Below are 19,916 nucleotides of genomic sequence, written 5' to 3' on the forward strand. Positions count from 1 at the left end.
ACGTGTGGGCCTGAGCACCGGGCTGTGCCCGCTTGCCTGCTCACTCTCTTGCTGGGGGCATGGCTGTGCTCTTGCAGGGCCACCTGGACAGCTTACCTGCAAGGACTTGTCGTACCAGCGATTGGCCCCATTCTTGCTGTACCCTCCGCCGTGAAGGAGCTGGAGTGCCCTGTGAGTGTCGCTGAGCTCCACGCCTCCTGGCGCATCCAGACACACAAGGCAGATGCAGCGCTCAATCATGTCCAGCGAGTCCCGGTTGGTGGAGTCTGCAGGGGAGGCAGGCACAGCCCTAGCACCTGTCCCACTCCAGGCCAGGCTTCCCCGCTCAGAGCCCCAGACAGGACACGGCAGCCCCATCTTCTGGGATCACACCAAGACCCAGGTCTTGAGTGGCCCTGACCCCCACCCTGCCCCACTGTGGGTGGGCGGTGAAGTCAGCCAGAGTGTCCTGAGCCTCTGTCCTATCCCAGGATCCCAACTTATTTGCATGGTCCCTGCAGGAGCCCTGCCCTCCAGCTGTGACTAGCTCTCCCCTAGATGTGTGGGCTATTGGTCCTGCAAGCCAAGATGAAGTGGGATGCTTAGACCCTCAAGTCAGCCCACATCAGTGGAGGGGCCCCTAATCCCCCACCCAACAGCACCCTCCACTTGGGCTCCTGTGAGCCACATCTGTGTGTAGGCATGCTTGTTTGTGCTGAACTATGACTTTCAGACATCTAAACTGCAATTTCAAAACTGTTGTTGCAATTTTAAAATTAGGCAATTTCACATTAAAACCTGAAGGAAGTGTATTGCTCACCTCCCTGCCCTCAAGCTGTTGGTTCGGAGGCAGAGCTGTAGACAGAAGGGCCAGGCTGCTCCAAACCTGCATGTGGATGAGCTCATAGGAACAGTTTTGGACTAATGGATCCAAAGGAGCTCCAAGCCTGGCCCACAGCTGGCTTTTGTGTTAGCCTCTACCAATTCCCAGGCTCCTCTAGACATTCTCCTACAGGAAGCAGGTTTCTAAAGGGAATCCCCCTCCCCGGTGGCACTGGAAGAGTACAGACAAGGACGGCTCTTCAGGAGCGGGAGTCAGGCACAGAGGACGTGACTTCACCAAGGACACATGCGTTCCTCCCAGAAAGCACCGGAGGGCAGCTTCCTCCACGGGGCAGAGGGAGGTTCACCAAGCCCACCTGGCAGGACCTGTTGGGGCCAGGCCTGCTCCCGCTGCCTGTTCCCGTTTCTTCCAAACAGGAGTCCATTGTGCTGACGATGTTCTCTCCACTACTCTGTACTGGGTGTGGGAGTGCACAGCCTGCCTCTTGGTTTCAAGTTCACCAAAAGTTAAAAAATCCACCCAAAGTTTAACATATTGGTTTAAAATTCCAAGGAGTCACTTCAAGACCCAATGGTGAGGACTGCATATCACCAGGAGAGCCTGACCTTGGGGCTGGATGCTGGGACAGGATGAGGCAGTAGGGGTGAAAGTGCTCTGTGTGTGGGAAGATGGGGTGCATGGCATTTGCAGGCAAAGGTGCATTACGTGGTAGAGACTCCTAGTTGCACACTACATGTCCTTTGCTTGCTCGTAGAACCCCTCCCTGGTTTTTAGCTTGGTACATGGGTAACCAACTAGAGCTATACTTCCCAGCCTCCCTTACAGCTAGGGGTAACCAGGTGTCTAAATTCTACGAGCAAGATCTCAAAAAACTACACAACAGCTTTCGGGGAACCTCCTCAAAGATAACTGGCATGTGCTCTTTGTCCTGCTTCCCACCTTCCTCCATCCTGCTGCCTGGATCGCGGATATGACGGTGGGAGCTCTCGCCTGCGTTTTGCCTTCCTCGGGCGTGTGGACAGCTCCCCTTCCCAGGGTGGTAAGTCAATCTTTAAGACCATCCCCTAGGTCTTCTCAATGCCTGCTGGGTACACAGAAGCTAACTGCACTGGTCTTTGCTCTGCCCAGGTGAATTCTCCAAGTTCACCAGGAGTGTCCACAGATGCCTTTGCCTGAAAGGAGTCTCCAGGCCCCATGCATCCCCTTTCTCTCACTTTTTGCAAATTCTGGGGAACGAGATGTTTCCCACAGCAGACCTTCCACTCTGGGAAGCCAGCCTGGCCTTGGGACATCCTCTTTTCCTTCCTGTCGAGGATGAAGCTTTGAGAACCCTGTGCTTTCAGAACCCCTCCTGGTCCCTATATGGGCAGGATGCCTCCTCACTCTCTGCATGGCCTCTTGGACTTCCCTGCCTCAGTCTCATCAGCATCAAGGATCTGGCCATGCCCTGAGGATCTAAGCATAAATGAGAGCCAGCCCAGGCCCTGGTGAAACTCCCCTTCTTGTAAACTCCTAAGCGGATGCAGTCACCACATTACCCTTTCAGAACCTGAAACCGCTTCTACTGCCCACAAGGGAGAATCCAAATTTCTAAACACGGCACCGCGGGCTCCATGGCTTACCTCTGCTGCCCCTCAAGGCCACCTCCTTCCCTCCCCAGATCCCTGCATGGACCTCACAGACAACCTCCTGCCCCTCCCTGATCCTGTGCACATCCAATCTCCTCCTCATCATGCAGGCTGTGCCCAGGACAAGGCCCTTCTTCTCCTCCTCTGCCAATGAAAGCCCTCCCTGAGCTCCCTCATCCTCTGGCAGTGCCAGCCTTGCCCTGGAGGACTCCTGACACGCAGAGCATGTGGTCTCCACAGCTTGCTCAGTGCAGATGTGGAACCTGCACTCTTGTCAAGCTAGCCTTATATAGCACCAGAGCCCAGAGGTGCTCCCCAACCCCTGCCCACCATTCCCTGCTGCACAACACATGACCCCACTGCCATTCCCAGACCACCATGCTTTGGACAGTCAGCACTTGCAGCCTCTGGACCCCTGGTCTGCTCCCCTTCCCCATATCAGCACTCATCAAGGGTGGAGCCTAGTCCCTCTGCATAAGGCAAGCACAGCCCATGCTGGGTAATGGACTTTAGTGTGCTTCCCTTGGCCTGGCCCAGGTAGAGTTGGGATCTGTGGACCCAGTTCAGAGAGGGGGCCTGGAGGTGCCCAGCTGGCTATTGGGAAAGGGAAAGGCCATGTCCTTATGAAGGGCAAAAACCAACTACTTTGAGGCTTTGAGCTTCATGGGTTGATGCGGGATTGGGGGTAGGGTGAGGCTGGGACAAGGTAGGGCTTCTTCCTCTCTGCAAGGCCCCTTGCTCTGCCCTTCTCCCCTCCTTAGGCATCCCTGCAGATGGCTGTGGTGCACAGCCCTGCACTATGTGCTGGGCTAGGGGTCCCTGCAGGCTGCTAGGCTAGCCAGTGCCTTCAGAGCCGTGGGGAGGCTTTGGTCAGGTCTGGGTCAGGCTCAGATCAGCAAAGAAAAAGGGAGAGGCATGCCAGGAGGTGTATAATAGTGCAGGGTGGTAGGTGGGGGGTGGGACAGTGGTTTGGATGGCCAGGGAACAGATCCCCGGGCTTGTAAGCAGAGCTTGTGAGTGATCGGCTTGACCTCCAGCTTATGGGTGAAGGCATGCAGGATTTAGGTGGGGCTAGAAGAACATAATGATGTGATGCTATTAGTTAACCTTTGTTGAGCACCTACTATGTGCCAGGTATCAATCTAAACATGCACGTTGATGCATATGAGATAGGTATCATTGTCATGCTTCATTTATAGGTCAGGAGCAGAGAAACCAAATATCTTGACCTTAGGCCATTTATAAGGTTTCTCTTGTAAACAGGGATGCTAATAATCACCCACTAAGTGGAGGGAGCTGGATTTGATCTCAGGCATCCAACCCCAATGCTCAGGTTCATCAACAAGGACTATGAATGCCCAGCTCAGTCATGTGACCTTAGCCAGCAACAACAGGGAGTACTGAAGGATCATGGAAGAGCTCAGTCTGGTCAGAGCAGAGTCTAGGATACCTGGCAGCTTGGGAGGCCAGCCAAGCCGGGGCCATGGGCAGCTTGAATGCTGCACACTTCCTCCCTGTTGGTCGTACTTCAGGGTGAACTCTGAGAGCCCTGGCTTGGTAGCTGCCTTCACCAAGGGCTCCTTAAAAATAGCCCCAAAGCCAGTGCGGAGTGGGCAGACTGCAGCTCCTGAGGCAGCCCACAGCATGCCTGCTCAGCCAGGTGGCTGGGAGCAGGCCTTGATGCAGGCTCGAGGCAGGAGGGTGGAGGCCTGGCACACTTCTTTTCAACTGGGCAATGCAAGGAAAGAATGGCTCCCTGGGCATCACTGCCCTCGTCACCTCCAGGCAGGAGAGGCGGATTGTAAGGAAGCACTGAGGCCTTGCCATCACGTGCAGACTCTGCAGGGCCCAGGAGCCCTGCGCTGCCCAACAGGAACCAGGTCCTGGCTCATTAGACAGGGTGAAATGGGAGCAGGACAGCAGAGAGGGAAGCCAGGTGGCCTTGCAAATGAACTCCCTGCATATAAGTAGCTGATCAGTCAAATGCTGACAAGTTTATCGTGTAAGGCAGAAAATGAACACTACACCCAAGCTCATCCACCATGACTGTGGCCCAAATGTAATGGAAACACGGGACAGCGGGCTGAAGGCACACGGCAGGAGCCATTTGTCTTGTGGCATCCTCATCGAGCACATCGAGGCTCCTTTAAAGTGGTGAATCAATCTTCCTCAGGGAGCCCTGCTTAACAGTGAGAGATGGGGATTGAGTAATAGGAGGAGCTTGCTCTGACACCCACGCCCAAGGAGGGAGCTGACAGCTTTGGTAGTGTGGAAATTCCAGAGGCCAGGAGGCCTTGGGGAGCCCTGAGGCTAGCGTTAGAGGTTGGAAGCTTATAGTCTGAGACTCTGGTGAGCACAGATAAAACAGCACCTGGTACCTCTGTGCAGGGTGGCAAGACTCAGGTGCAGTTCTTTAATGTGCACTACTGTGCACAAGTACCCCCGGACATACACCACCCTCTCTGGGACACTTGCCTTTGCTTGCTGTGATCTATTCCCTGAGGAGTTAGCACAAGTCAGATTTCTATGCCATGCCCATCCTCCTTCTCACAGTCCAGGAGATGGATGAACTGGGCTCTCTCTCAGGGGCTTAGACCTTCTTAACCTTTCCCAATCCCATCTGAGCGTCTTTCCTCCCCAGATGAAGGAGTACGTTCTTCTTTTGGGAGGTAAATCTGCCATCGCACATCTCATATTCTTCCCGGCTCTGTGGCCTAGGGGGTGATCTTTATGCTGTCGGTCCTCAGAGACTATGAGAATTCAGACAGAAGTATTTCTCACTCTTGCAAAACAGAACTGCTTTGACTTGAGTTACATCAGGCCCCTTTCAAGAGCTCTGGATGGAGAGTCTTCCGATTCCAGGAACATACACTTTTCCCCATTCTTCCCGCTAAAAACTTGGACATTTTATTTCAAACAAAAGTAAGAAGACTCTGAAAGATGGAGAGAAGAAGGCAGACCAGCCAGAGACCTCAGAACCCAAGGAACATCGTAGCAGCAGATTCTCTGGGTACTACAGACTGAATTTTGTCCCCTGAAAAGTCATATGTTGAAGCTTCAGCTCTCAGTGTGATTCTGTTTGGAGGGAGGGCCTTTACAGAGATAATTAAAGTTAAATAAGGTCTTAATCTAACAGAACTGGTGTCCACATAAGAAGAGGAAGAGATACCAAGCATGTGTGCACAGAGAGAAGGCCATGTGAGGACACAGTGAGAAGGTGGCTTGTAGATGCCTACCCTGTGACACCGTCATCTTGGACTTCCAGCCTCCAAAACTGTGAGAAATACATGTCTGTTGTTTAAACCACCACTCTGTGGTATTGTTATGCCAGCTGTACAAACTAATACACTGTGGGGTTTTGTTTGTTTTGTTTTGTTTTTTACCTAAAATATCCAACTTGCAGTTGAAGAACCCAGCAACGTAAAAACACAAGTGGGTATAGTTAAAAACAAACAATCAACAAAAGCCTGCTCTCTAGAGAGACTAGAGTCAAAGGATCAGAACAGCAAGACATAAAACTTTTAGGTAATAACCGTTCTACTTCAGCCAAACACCATAGAGAAAAACTGTGTCATCCCTCCCTCCCCCAACACCCTCACCCGCAAAGGCCAAGTGGAGAGCCCAGATGTCTACCATCACCAGTCAGTAATGAGGCATCTCAACTTCTGGGGGTATCAGAAAAGACACGGTCTCAGATGGAAGCTGGCACTTTCATCTCCATTGGGCAATAACCAGTCCTCCCTCCTTTTCCCCACACAGCTTTAATAGAGACCGTGTAGGGAGCTTGAACAACCCTGCAGTAATAAGAAGCCCCCTCCCCCAGGGTGTCAACAGAGACCCAGTGAGGAGCCTGTGCTTCCATCTCCACCTGGTTAAAACCTCCCCCATTCTCTTGCTGGACCAGTGTCAGAGGAAGCCAGCTAAAACATGCTTCAATAAGATCCCAAGTCTCATAACACAGTATATCCAAGTTTCAACAGAAAATCACTCATTCTACCAAGAACTAGGAAAATCTCAGTTTGAACACAGGAGGTGGAGGCTGCATTGAGCACGCCACTGCACTCCAGCCTGGGCAACAGAGTGAGACTCCATCTCAAATAAATAAATAAGTAAGTAAGTAAATAAATAAATAAATAAATAAAAATTAAAAGAAAAATAAATGAAAAGCAATTATCATAAAAAAGCCTCAACAAGCAATTTTAACACATTTGAAACAAATGAAAAAAAAAAAAAAAGAAAAAGGAAGTCTCCACAAAGAAACAGAAATTCTCAGCAAGAAAATAGAAGCTATAAGAAGAACCAAATAGAAATGTTAGGACTGAATAATAGAATAACCAATATAAAAAGCATAGTGGATGGACTCAGCAGTAGAACCTAGGGAGAAGAGAAAAGAATCAGTGAACCTGAAGACAGAACAACACTGATTAGACTGGGGGAGAAGAAACAGAGTCTAAGCGCCTTTGAGACAAAAAATGATGTTTATGTCACCAAATTCCCGGGAGAGGAGAAAGAGGGCAGAGCAGAAAGGACTCAGAGAAATAATGGCTAACACATCCCCAAATTTGGCAAAGGACACACATCTAAAGATTCAGGAAGATAAGTTAACCCCAAACACGATTAATTCAAAGAAATATACACCAAAACATATCATAGTCAAACTTTTGAAAACTAAAGACGAAGGAAAAATCTTGAAAGCAACAAGAGAGAAATGATTTATATATATATACATATATATATATATGCACACACACACATATATGTGTATTACATATACATATACACATGTATATATACACACATCCATATATATATACACACACACACACATACTATAGGAGAAAACAACTAGGACAACAGCAGATTTTTTTTTTTTAATCAGAAATCATGAAGATCAGAAGGAATTGCCGTAATATTTTGTAAGCACTGAAAAAAAAAGAACTATCAATCCAGAATTCTATAAGAAAAAATATCCTTCAGAAATGAAGAGGGGGAAATCAAAACATTTTCATATGAAGAAAACTAAGAGAATTTATGCCAAGCAGACATATCCTGAAAGAATGACTAAAGAAAGTAGGTTTCTTTGTTTTTGTTTTTGTTTTTTTGCGACGGAGTCTCTCTCTGTCGCCCAAACTGGAGGGTGCAGTGGCCCAATCTCGGCTCACTGCAACCTCCGCCTCCCAGGTTCAAGCAATTCTCTGCCTCAGCCTCCTGAGTAGCTGGGATTACAAGTGCCCACCACCACACCAGGCTAATTTTTGTATTATTAGTAGAGACAGGGTTTGTCTCTACTTGGCCAGGCTGGTCTTGAACTCCTGACCTCATGATCCACCTACTTCAGCCTCCCAAAGTGCTGGGATTACAGGCATGAGTCACCGCAGCTGGCCCCTAAGAAAGTTTTTTTTTTTTTAAAGAAAGGAAATGATAAAAAGAGAAACACTGGAACATCAAGAAGAAAGAACAATAGAAAGGGTAAATATCTGAGTAAATAAATTCATTTTCATTCTCCTTTCAAGTCTTCTAAACTATGTTTCAGTGTTGAAGCAAAAATCATAAAATTGCCTGATGTTGTTCTAAATGTATATAGAGATAATATTTAAGACAAGTGTATTATAAACAAAGGAGAATAAAAGGTGGTAAGCTTTCTACACTTCACTAGAACTGGTAACATTTCAACACTAATAGACTGTGATAAGTTATGTATATACAAGGTAATACCTATAGAAACTGTTAGAAAAAGCTATGCAAACAGATAATACTAAAAAACTTACAGGTAAATCAAAATTGAATTCTAAAAAATATTCATGTAACCCACAGGAAGGCAAGAAAAAGAGAACAATAATTGGAAGACAAAAACTAAGATGTCAGAGTTAAGCCCTAACACATTGATAATTATGTAAAGTGTAAATGTTCTAAATACACCAATTAGAAGACAGAGATTGATGGAATATATTATAAAACATTACCCCAGCTATATGCTGTCTACAAGAAATGCACATCAAATATAATGATATAGGTTGGTTATAAGTAAAAGGAAGGAAAAACATATAGCATGCAAACATTAATCAAAAGAAAGCAGAAATGGCTATCTTAACTTCAGGTAAAATACACTTGAGCAAAGAAAATTTACCAGAGACATAGAAGGGCATTATATAAAAGTAAAGGATAAATCCTCCAAGAAGACATGGCAACCCTAAATGCATCTGTACCAAGCATACTATAAAATATGTTAAATAAACTCTAACAGAACTGAAAGGAGAAATAGACAAATCCACAATTGTACTTGGAGACTGTAACACTGCTCTCAACAATTGTTAGAACAACTAGACAGAAATTCAGCAAGGACGTACAAGAAATCAACAATATCATCAATCATTCTCTTCAAATACCCATGGAACGAACACATGCCAAGATAGACTATATCCAGGGCCATAAAACAACCCTCAACAAATTGAAAATAATTAAAGTCATTCAAAATGTGTTATCTGACCACAGTGGAATCAAAGTAGAAATCAGTAACAGAAAAATAACGTAAAAAGTTCCAAACGTTTGGAAACTAAACAACATGCTTCTAAACAATTAACGGGTCAAAGAGGGAGTCTGTATTAGTCTGTTTCCACACTGCTATAAAGAACTACCTGAGACTGGGTAATTTATGAATAAAAAGGTTTAATTTACTCACAGTTTTGCACGGCTGGGGAGGCATCAGGAAACTTACAATCAAGGCAGAACGAGAAGGGGAAGCAAGGACCTTTTTTCCATGGCAGCAGGAGAGACAGAGAACAAGGGGGGAACTGCCAAGCACTTTTAAACCATCAGATCTCCTGGGAACTCACTCACTGTCATGAGAACAGCATGGGGGAAACCGCTTCCATGATCCAATCACCTCTCACCGGGTCCCTGCCTTGACTTGCGGGGATTACAATTCGAGATGAGATTTGGATGGAGATTTAGAGCCAAACTATATCAGAGTTTTAAGGGAAATTTTAAAAAATACACTGAAATGAATGAAAACTAAAATACACCAAATGAAAATTTGTGAGATACAGCTAAAGTATTGATGAGAGGAAAATTTATAGCATTAAATGCTTACATTAGAGAAGTCTCAAATCAATAATTTCTTACCTGAAGAACCTAGAAAGAGAAGAGCAGAAAAAAACCCAAAGCAAGCAAGATGAAGGAAATAATAAAGAGCAGAAATCAATACAACTGAAAACAGGAAAAAAAGCAGCAAAAAGAAAGGTAGTTATTTTAAAAGGCCAATCAAATTTATAGAGAGACTGACAAAAAAAAAAAGAGAGCGAGAGAGAGAAAGACACACCCACCAATATCAGGAATGAAACAGGATATCACTACAGATCCTGCAGACATCAAAAGTATAATAAGAGGATACTATGAACAATTCTATACACATAAATCTGACAACTTACATGAAATCCCTTGAAAAGTATAAGCTACCACAATGCATTGAATATTATGATTATCTGAATAGCCCTATAATTATTAACCCATTTATGCTGGAGGTTGTAAATTTTTTGGTGAAAAATCAGACCTTGGTGATGACCTTAAGCAGTAGGATACAAATAACTCCCACAAGCTTAGCGTTCTAATAATGGAACACTAGGCATAAATGAGTTAAGGATATTGAATTAACAACATTAAAACTCCCCAAAAAGAAATCTCCAGGCCCAAATAATTTCACTGACGAATTCTACCAAACATTTAAGGAAGAATTGATACCACATTTATACAATCTCTTTCAAAAAATATAAGAGGAGGGAACATTTCCCAATTTATTTTATGAACCTGGTATCCTGATACCAAAAGAAGAGAAATACAGTACAACAAACAAACAAAAAACCAAACCAACTATAGACTAGTGGCCCTCACAAACATAGATGCAGAAAATACTGAACTACATATTAGCAAGTAGAATTAAGCAATATATGAAAAGAATTATACACCATGACCAACTGGGGCTCATTTCAGGGATTCAAGGCTGGTTCAATATCTGAAAATCAATCAGTGTAATCCACCACATTAACAGACTAAAGAAAAAAATAACATGATTATATTAACTGATACAGTAAAAACATTTCACAAAATTCAACATCCATTCATGATAAAATCTCTTATTGAACTAGTACCAGAAGGGAACTTCCTTGACTTAATAAAGAACATCTACAAAAAGCTTATAGCTGCCGGGCGCGGTGGCTCACGCCTGTAATCCCAGCACTTTGGGAGGCCGAGGCGGGCGGATCACAAGGTCAGGAGATCGAGACCACGGTGAAACCCCACCTCTACTAAAAATACAAAAATTTAGCCGGGCGCGGTGGCGGGTGCCTGTAGTCCCAGCTACTCAGGAGGCTGAGGCAGGAGAATGGCATGAACCCGGGAGGCGGAGCTTGCAGTGAGCCGAGATCGCGCCACTGCACTCCAGCCTGGGTGACAGAGCGAGACTCTGTCTCAAAAAAATAAATAAATAAATAAAAAAAAGCTTATAGCTAACATCATATTTAAAGGTGAAAGACTATAATTGAGTTTTGTATGTTAATCTTTTATATTGCAGCCTTGCTGAATTCATTTATTCTAGGCATTTTTGGAGTTGTAGATTTGCTACTATTTTCTACATACATAATCATGTCATGAAAATAGAGATCATTTAATTTTTTTTCTTTCTAGTCAGTATCCCTTTTATTCCCTTTTCTTGCCTTACTGCACTGCCCAGAACTCCAGTACTGTGTTAAACAGAGTGGTAAGAGTAGGTATCCTCTTATTCCTGATCTTAGGGGGAAAGCATTCAGTCTTTCACCTTTAAATAAGATGTTAGCTATAAGCTTTTTGTAGATGTTCCGTATCAGGTTGAGGAAGTTCCCTTCTGGTCCTAGTTCTCTAAGACATTTTATCATGAATGGATGTTGAATTTTGCCGAATGCTTTTACTGTATTGATTAATCATGTTATTTTTTTCTTTAGTTTGTTAATGTGGTGGATTACATTATCTTCACATCTATCAAAATGATTAAAATAAAAAATAGTGACAACACCAAATGCTGGTGAAGATGCACAGAAACTGGATTATACATATATTGCTGACAGGAATGTAAAATGGTACAGTCACTCTGGAAAACATTTTAGCAGTTTCTTAAAAAACTAAACATACAACTATGGTGTGACCTAGAAATTTCATTCCTGGGCATTTTTTTCCAGTAAGTGAAAACATAGGTTCACACGAAAACCTGTACACAAATGTTCACAGTAGCTTTATTTTTAATAGCTCGAAACTGGAAACAACCCAGATGTCCTTTGATAGGTAAATAATAAAAGAAACTGTGATACCTAGCACCGTGGAATATCACTCAGCAATAAAAAGGAAAGAACTGTTGATACATGCAACAATTTGGATAAATCTCCATCCAGAGAATTATGCTGTTTGAGAAAAGCCAGTTCCTGCATCATACATGCTATATGATTTCGTGTATATAATATTCCGGAAGCAATAAAATTATTGAAATAGAGAACAGATTTGTGGTTGCCCAGGAGTTAAGAAGGGGGTGAGGTGCTTGTGGTTATAAAAGAGCAGCATGAGGATCCTGGTGGTGATGGACTGTTCCATATCTTGACTGTATCAATGTCAGTATCCTGGTTGTGATATTGTACTATAGTTTTGGAAAATGCTACCGTTGGGGGAAGATGGGTACGTGTGAGATCTCTGTATTACTTCTTACAACTGGATGCTAATCTACAGTTATCCCAAAATAAGTATAATTTAATTTTTAAAAAAGAACTTAAGAAACAAGAAGTGCTCTTTCTTCTGGGTTCTAACCACTCTTCCCACAAAGGCAGAGGATATAAAGAGCCGTAATGCTTCCAGAACTGGCAGAAAGGATGATGGGGGAGAAAGGCAGGAGATATAAAAACAAAAACAAAAAAAACCCCCACCTCTCAGCTGTCTTGTACCCCAAACATTATTGTGCTGCACATAAAATGGAAAACGAGGGCCAGAGAGATGGTGACCAGGGAGAAGGTAAAGATAGAGGAGCCCAGTGTGTGTGCACACAGAGAGTGGTATGTGGATGGCCCAGGAAAAGTAAAATGCACCACAGAGTTCATAGGGATTAGGATTCCATGCAAAGAGCAAAGCAGCCCGAGGGCCCATGGGCCCCTGCCTCTGACCACAAGGACAGTACTCATGTTCAAGTTCACCAGATTTTTCCAGAGGGCTTGTGGGCATTGGGCAAAGCATCCCCAGGGTGATTCCCAAATCTAATAAGAGCTACCATTTAGCCAACACCCTCTGTGTGCCAGGCGCCAGGCCATCTGCTTTACAGCCCATCCCCTTGGTCCTGCCCACAGGGCAGACTGCTATCTTCATATAGACTCGGAAGCCCAGGCCCCAGGCCCCAGGAGACAGCAGCCACGGTAAGTCAAATGCAGGCCTCTTGCCCTGGACCACTTGCCTTTCCTGCCTGGATGCTCTTGTCCCCAAAGGCCTTCATTCTTCTACTGGCGGAGGGAGGCATTGGCCCAGCCCCTTCCCAGAGCAAGAAAATCACATTCAGTCTTGAGAGCTCGGGAGGTATTTCTGGGCCAATTAAATCAGAGAGGCTGTTAGTGCTAATGTGTAATTGGTTTTAAAATCAGCAGACATGCCTAGCTCTGGATGACAATATGTAAATAGCAAAATGCCCCCATCCTGAATGGTTCTTGTAAACCATGACCATGGCCTTCTGCAGCTGTAGCCGCCTTCTGTCAGTTCCCTCCTTGCAAGCAGTGGCTCAACTCTAATTGACTGTCGGGGATAAATATTTACGGGACTGTGTAAACGAAGAGCATCTGCCTCTGAGGTCTGGTCGCAGACTCTTCATGGCAGCACCCGGGAAAGCTAGCGGACTGGGGGGCTCTCCAAGCGGCCATCCTTTTCCTACAAATTGACAAGTGCTGTAGTCTCCCAGACTCGGGGCCGAATGTCTAATTAAATTTCCAGACCAGGATAAAGGGTTGGCTCCTCCTGGGTTCAGGAAGGCCACAGCTTCGAGGCGGTGGGGAGGGAGGTCCTACCAGGGTGTGTAGACTCCCTCTGAGGCCCCAAGCCTGTCTTCAGAATCCCACCCAGCCTCCTTGGCACTGCAGATCTCAGGCTGTCTAGGCAGACGCTCCCTTCCAGTGTCAGACACTGCTTCACCACTGGCCACCCCTAAGGGAGACAGACGCAGCCTCTTCCTTGGTTCAGTGGGAATGAAATCCCACCTCACAGGTGTAACGAAAGACAGAAGGTGCCCAGGACAGAGCAAGCACAGAGGGGGACCTGGATGTACTCCTAATATCCGAGTAAGCAGGTCCCAGGCTGGGCTGCATGTGAAAACACCAGAGTGCTATAAAAATAGACTCCTTGGCCCCACTCTGTCCCTCTGGAAAATCACTGGGGCCCGGGAATCTGTTTTATTTTGTTTTATTAAGGAATGCTCTAGACAATCCTGATGTCATCATCCAACCCCAGTCTGCAATCAGGGCTGAGTCACACTGGCCTCAGCACACCTGGCTTTAGCCCCAAGTTCCTCTGTGGACGTGGCCTCCCAGCCCCTCAGGACTCTGTCTGAATTGCTGCTTTGGTTTAGCCTGTGTATCCTGGTGTTTTGGGCCCCCATCAGGCTGAGAGGAGCTCAGCTTGGCCAAGGCCTCCTGCCAGCAAGTGCTTGCCTGGACTCTGTGCCCATGGGCACTGTCCCTGTACCCAGGCTCCAGGAAGTGGGGGCAGGATCTTAGGGCTTCAGCTGAGAGGGTTGGGAGCTATGCTCCCCTAAAATAGACCAACCCATTCCATGGAGTTAATCAGGATACTGCTGTGGGTCAGAAAGCACCTAAGCCCCAACAGTGACAGCTGGGCAACCACTCTGGGGGCTCCCTGGCTCCCCCATCACCCCACTCCCCAGGCCACGTGTCCCCTAAGTGCACGCGGTCCTCACACCTCTCCTTTCCTCCTTCTGGAGCCCTTCATGCCTGTCTCAAACAGGCCATTCCCCTGCATGGCTAAACTCTTCTGTAGGTGTCCCGCCTAACTTTGCCTCAACTGCAGTGTGACACTTCCCGAGGGGCTGCTCCCCTGAGGTGCCCACTGCCCTGCCACCCTCTCAAGCACGCTGTTGTTTTCCTTCACACTCATGCACCCCAGGGCCAGGTGGGGTAGACAGCTTCCTTCTCCCTGTTGCTGCTTCTAAACAACTCCCCCTCCCTCATCCCACTTTGCTTTGGAGCTGGAGCTGTTAGGCTTTTACCCCCCATCACCATCATCCCCCTTGTTTCTGTGCTGCGCCAATCTCTTCCTAGGTCCCCATCATGAATATCTGGGCTCTCAGTTCACCTGCTTCCCCCGTGCTACTGGAATCATCGTTATGGTAACATGAGCATTCATGTGGACACCCAGACTCCATCTTCTCCCAGCTCCACCACCTCCACACCTTTGACAGTTTCACCCCTGCGCCCATGGCCAATATCACATCTGGGAACTTCTCCCTACCAGGAGCCCACCACCTCTAAAGTCTCAGTTCCAAGCATCTCACACTCTGACCATATTCCTGACTTTCTAGTTCACATCCTCTGATACCCACTGAACACATCTCATGTCACTGAGACAGCCAAACCCCTTGGCCCTGTTATGCTCTCACCATCTGTCATCTACCCTGTCTGTCACCTCATTCCTCTTATGGGCCAAATTGTGTCGTTCCAAAATTCCTGTGTTGAAGTCCTAACTCCCAGAAGCTCAGAATGTGATTGTATTTGGAGATGGGATTGTCTTGATTGTCCCAAATTGTCTTTAAAGAGACAAGTTAAATGAGGCCATTTGGGTGAAGCCCAATCCCATATGACTGGTCACCTTATAAGAAGAGATTAGGATGCAGATATGCACAGAGGGAAGACCACAGGAAGACACAGGGAGAAGGTGGCATCCACAAGCCAAGGAGAGAGGCATCAGGAGAAACCCACCTGCTAAACTGTAAGATAGCAAGTGTCTGTTGTTGAAGTCTCCCAGTCTGTGGTACTTTGTTATGGCTGCCTGAGCAGACTTGAACATAATTCCTTACTCAGCTCAGATTCCAGCATGACCATTCCCTGCCACACCTTCACCATCCCCACCAGTTTCACTCACCAACTCTGGCTTAACCTGAGGAGCTGAGCATTGGTGGGGAAGATCACATAACAATGTTAATTAGCCTCTCCTAAAATGTATCACTTTGAACCTTCATATATGAGCTCAACATAGTCCATAAATCTTATCAAGTTTTTCAAGTCTTCTTTCCCACTTTCCAAGAGGCTATTTCACACATTCGATTTTGTCTTCAGAATCCAACTCCCTGCCTCTTATCTCAAGGTAGTGATCTGAGACCAGGAGGTACCAGTTGGGAGCCTCTGCATGCCCCTACCTCTGCAACCTCAGGCCCAAGCTTTCCATTTCACCCTATACCAACCAAAGGCCTCTTATTTTCTGAGTTCCATCTCCTTTTGCCTTTGCAAGAATTCCACCCCTCCATTTATGTCCTATCTCTTCATCAATTTATTTGACTAAATTCCTTCCATACATTTGTCTCTCCTCCTAAAAACACCCGCCTTGACCCTCATCCTCTTTCAGCAACTCGCTCATTTTTCTACTCCTTTTAGTATCAAAATGTCTGGAAAAAGTCAACCATACTCCCTGGTTCAACTCATTGACTGCCTCATCGACAATTTCTTTCTGCTGTTGGACCACTTCTGTCAGTGTGCAACCCATTTGTTCTCCTGCTACTCCAGTCTGACCCTCAGTAAGCCCAGTGACAACTTCAGGGTTGCCAAACCGGGTCTTCTGTGTCCTGTTCCTCCTCGAGCTCTCCAGAGCATTCCACGTGGCTGGCCGCTCCCTCTGTCTTGAATCGCTGACTCTTCTGGCTTTCCTTTACTTCACGGGCTGCTCTTTCTCAATCCCCTTTGCATCTTTCTCTACCTGACCTCCAGGCCCCCTCTTCTTCTGTTTCTAGATTATCTCACACAGGTCCATGACTTTAAGGATCATTTATGTGCTGATGGCTTTCAAATTTATAGCTCTGTACTGACCTCTCCCTTGGGTTCCAAACACATATATCAAGCTTGATGTCTCCACCCAGATGACTCAAGCACCTCGAACCCAACATGTGTGGCAATGATTTCTCCATCCTGCACCCACTCCCCAACACTGTTTCCCATCTTACTAAACGGCACCAACATCTACTCATGGCTTGGATAAAAAGCCCAGGAATTGTTCTCGCTTCCAATGGCCTTGACCCCACTGGTCTCTCTAGCTTCACTCTCAGCCCTGGCCCAAGCTACCATACTCTTTCACTGGGAAAACGAAATCATTTTGTAAATGGTCTCTCTGTTTCTGTTCCATAGGCAGGACTGCTCTGGGGAGGGGGAATCTGTTAAGAATCGGTTTCCTGTTGTGTAGATGACACAGTTGACGCTAACTGGATTAATCAGATTACCCAAGGGGAGGCGCGTGTGTCCCCCCCTTTCTGTCGCATTTCCCTCAGAAACAGCACTTCCATTCAGAAAGCCAGATCAAGTGCCATTAACAAATCAATTCTGATCCGCAGTCCAAGCGCTCAGACCTCAGGGCAATCCGGCCAGCCCTGAAGGGTGTGTCTTGGGCCTGGCCTGCTAATAAAGTGGAAACTATGCTGGAGGCAGAGGCGATTATTTTCATGCCTGTCTCTGTCCCTGGAGGGGAGAAGAGTGGGATTTGATTACACCACGGTCTCCTGAGGGAATTAACTCACTTCGGAATGCTAAGTTATTAATTCTCCAGCACAAGGTTAGGTCCGGGAGGGCAGTCAGCTCTCACACCCCTCTCTGGCTCCTGCAGCCCCCTATTTAGGACAGCATTCAGGAGGTGCCCAATAATTGGATGAGAGAATAATTAATTGGTAAGTGGGGGAATAAGACTGGGGCCTGGCATTTGTAATCACCCTTCACTCTTTTATTTAATAAATGTAACTGGGCCCCGGCTGTGTTTCTCAGAAATTAAACCAAGCAGACAAGGCCCCTGTCCTTCTGACCTATAGGCAGGGGGTGGGAGGTGAGGGGAAAGGCAAATAATCAGCATCTGTCAAAGAAATTCAAAATTGTCCTCAGAGAGTGAGCAACAGAGTCAGGATAAGAGAACGGGCCACAGTGACGGAGTGTGTGGGAAGGATGCCCAAGGAGGGCCTGAGGCTGGACACCTGGGCTGAGCTCTGCATGGGGCAAGGAGCCAGCTAGATCTGGGGGAAGACGCTTCTAAAGAGAGACCAGACAATGCTAGTGGCTGTTGTCAGACAGCTAGGCCCAGTACGTCCGGCTCAGGCCACCTTCACTGGGCAGCTGCTCTCCTCCTCACCCTGGGGGTAAGGTGGGTGTGTCCCTGCTGGGTGGCGGGCTTTGCCCAGGGTGGGTCTGCCTGCCTGGGTACCATCCTTCCCTCCAGCCTTTCTCACTTATGGCATGGGGCTTTGTTCCATTCCCACCTCTTCTAACAGAGCCTTTCACAATCCCACTCGGAAGGGCTCCCTCCCCTCTCTGAAGTCCTGGAGCATGTTTTTGACGCCTGTCTGAAGTGGGTCAGCACTGCATGCCCCTGGATGTGAGTATCCTCCCTGTGCCCTCTCTTCCCGTTCCCATCACGGGGCTGCTCCTGGGTAGAGGCCTCATCTCCTTTGTCTCCCATACTCCCTGGGCCAAGCCCAGGGCCCTCAGTAACAGATGTGGAGAGTCTGAATAGATTACCTGGCCCAGTAAAGTTCTGAGGGGCAAATAAAGACTCACAGAAGTCTTGCTTCTCATTCCAGTATCTCTACCATGGGCAAGGAAGGAGGGCATTCCATCAGCTCCTGGAATAGGACCAGCTTTGGATTTGAAAAGTCGTTTCCAGAAGGGTGATGAAAAATTTTCAAGAATATTCCTGGCTTTCTTATGGGAATGCTTGGACACTTTCATAAGAACAGTGCCACAAGATAAGGGGCAGCTTGAAGAAAAAGAGTCCCAGGATGGAGAGATCAGGTGAAAGACACTTTCCCGGGGGCAGGCTCTATCCCACACCCCCATCTGAGGACTCCCTCAGCCACTCTGTGAGCGCCGCCCACCAGGAAAACACACCTGCTGGCTTGCAGCCAGCCTTCCCCCTGCTAACTCCCCCGCCCCGCCCAATATTCCCAGACATCCCTAGTTCCAGCACCAGTTAGTCCCACCAAGAAAGCCAGATACTGTCAGATGGAACACGAAGGCATAAAAGGTACCTTCAGTGGCAAGGCACCGTGGCTGGCCGCAGGACATGCTGTGGGCCCTGAGCTCCCGCACTATGGCTGATGGCGATGAGGCCCCGGCCCAACCCTGGAGGAGGGAAAGCCGATGGGCACGAGCATGAGATGGGCATGGAGATGTGCTGGGCACTGCGGCTGACCTTTCACGAGGACTGTCCTGGCCTCGGCCCACTCGCTCCTCCCGTCAGACGTCAGCAGGCCAATTGGAGGCAAGCGCTCGTCCTCGTTGGAAGCCATTTTGACTATCTTTCTCAACTGAGTGAACAGATCCCCCTCACTGAGACGGCGGAAATTAATGACAACATCCAAGACAAAGAACTGTGGGGTAAACAGGTCAAACATGTCACTTGTTGGGTGACCTGTGGCACCAGGCCTTCACTCAGCCTTCACAGGTGAGCTTGGGACAGGGATGCTCAGGCCCAAGGTTCCCAAGGTGTTTGGTGGTTCTGAGCAGTCTCAGTTTAGGGACCAAGCCAAGGCTGTTGACTGTGCTGGATTCCTCGCTGCCCCCAATCAAAAAAGGCAATATTAAACTTAGCCGAAAGAAAATGTGCTTTTATGGTTCATGGAATCCATTATGTTTATGGGGAATGGAGGATAAATTGGCACAGCTACTGTTGGAGGGCAGTGTCTATCAAAACTAAAAATGTGCATACCTATGACTAAGCAATTGCACTTATAAATGCATATTTTATCCTGAGGCTTAGAGAAACATACCCGTGTGTACCAGAAGACACGAGGAATGTGCCTCTCGACCTTATTTGCAAACAGCAAAATGGTAGCAAGAGCCTCACTGTTCTCCAGAAGGGGAATGGCTAAGTGAAATGTGGTGTATATGTCTGAGGCATGTCTACCCAGACATTGAAAAGGGTGAATTAGCAATAGATAGAGCCACAGTGATGGGACTTAAACACGCTGGTGAGTGGAGGAAAAAAAGCAAGCCCAGCAATCATATGCAGAGGAAGATTAAAACGGAACACCAACACATACCATGTGTGCATGTGCACCTACACATGTGTGCGTGTGTGTGCACCTTCACATGTGTACCTACATGTGCTTTGTATGTCAGCCCTGTGGTTCTATCATTTTGTAACTTTGAAGGCTAGAGCCTCAGGCTTTGTGAAGGGTCTATTCCTAGATCCAGGTCAAGATACCCTTTTCAGCT

At 47.0% G+C, this 19,916-nt stretch overlaps 1 protein-coding gene across 1 annotated transcript in view; it reads right to left on the reverse strand.

Annotated features, from left to right (window-relative positions):
* The window catches only part of CHAT (choline O-acetyltransferase), a 53,457-nt gene that overhangs the window by 20,212 nt on the left and 13,329 nt on the right, over nt 1–19,916 (reverse strand). The window contains exons 8-9 of the mRNA XM_007962564.3: nt 18,892–19,069; nt 97–266 (exon numbers count right to left, since the gene is read on the reverse strand). Coding sequence (XP_007960755.3) covers nt 97–266; nt 18,892–19,069 — 348 coding nt within the window. The remainder of the gene's footprint in view (nt 1–96; nt 267–18,891; nt 19,070–19,916) is intronic.

This window comes from Chlorocebus sabaeus, chromosome 9 (assembly GCF_047675955.1).
Source record: "Chlorocebus sabaeus isolate Y175 chromosome 9, mChlSab1.0.hap1, whole genome shotgun sequence".
Classification (NCBI taxonomy): Eukaryota; Metazoa; Chordata; class Mammalia; order Primates; family Cercopithecidae; genus Chlorocebus; species Chlorocebus sabaeus.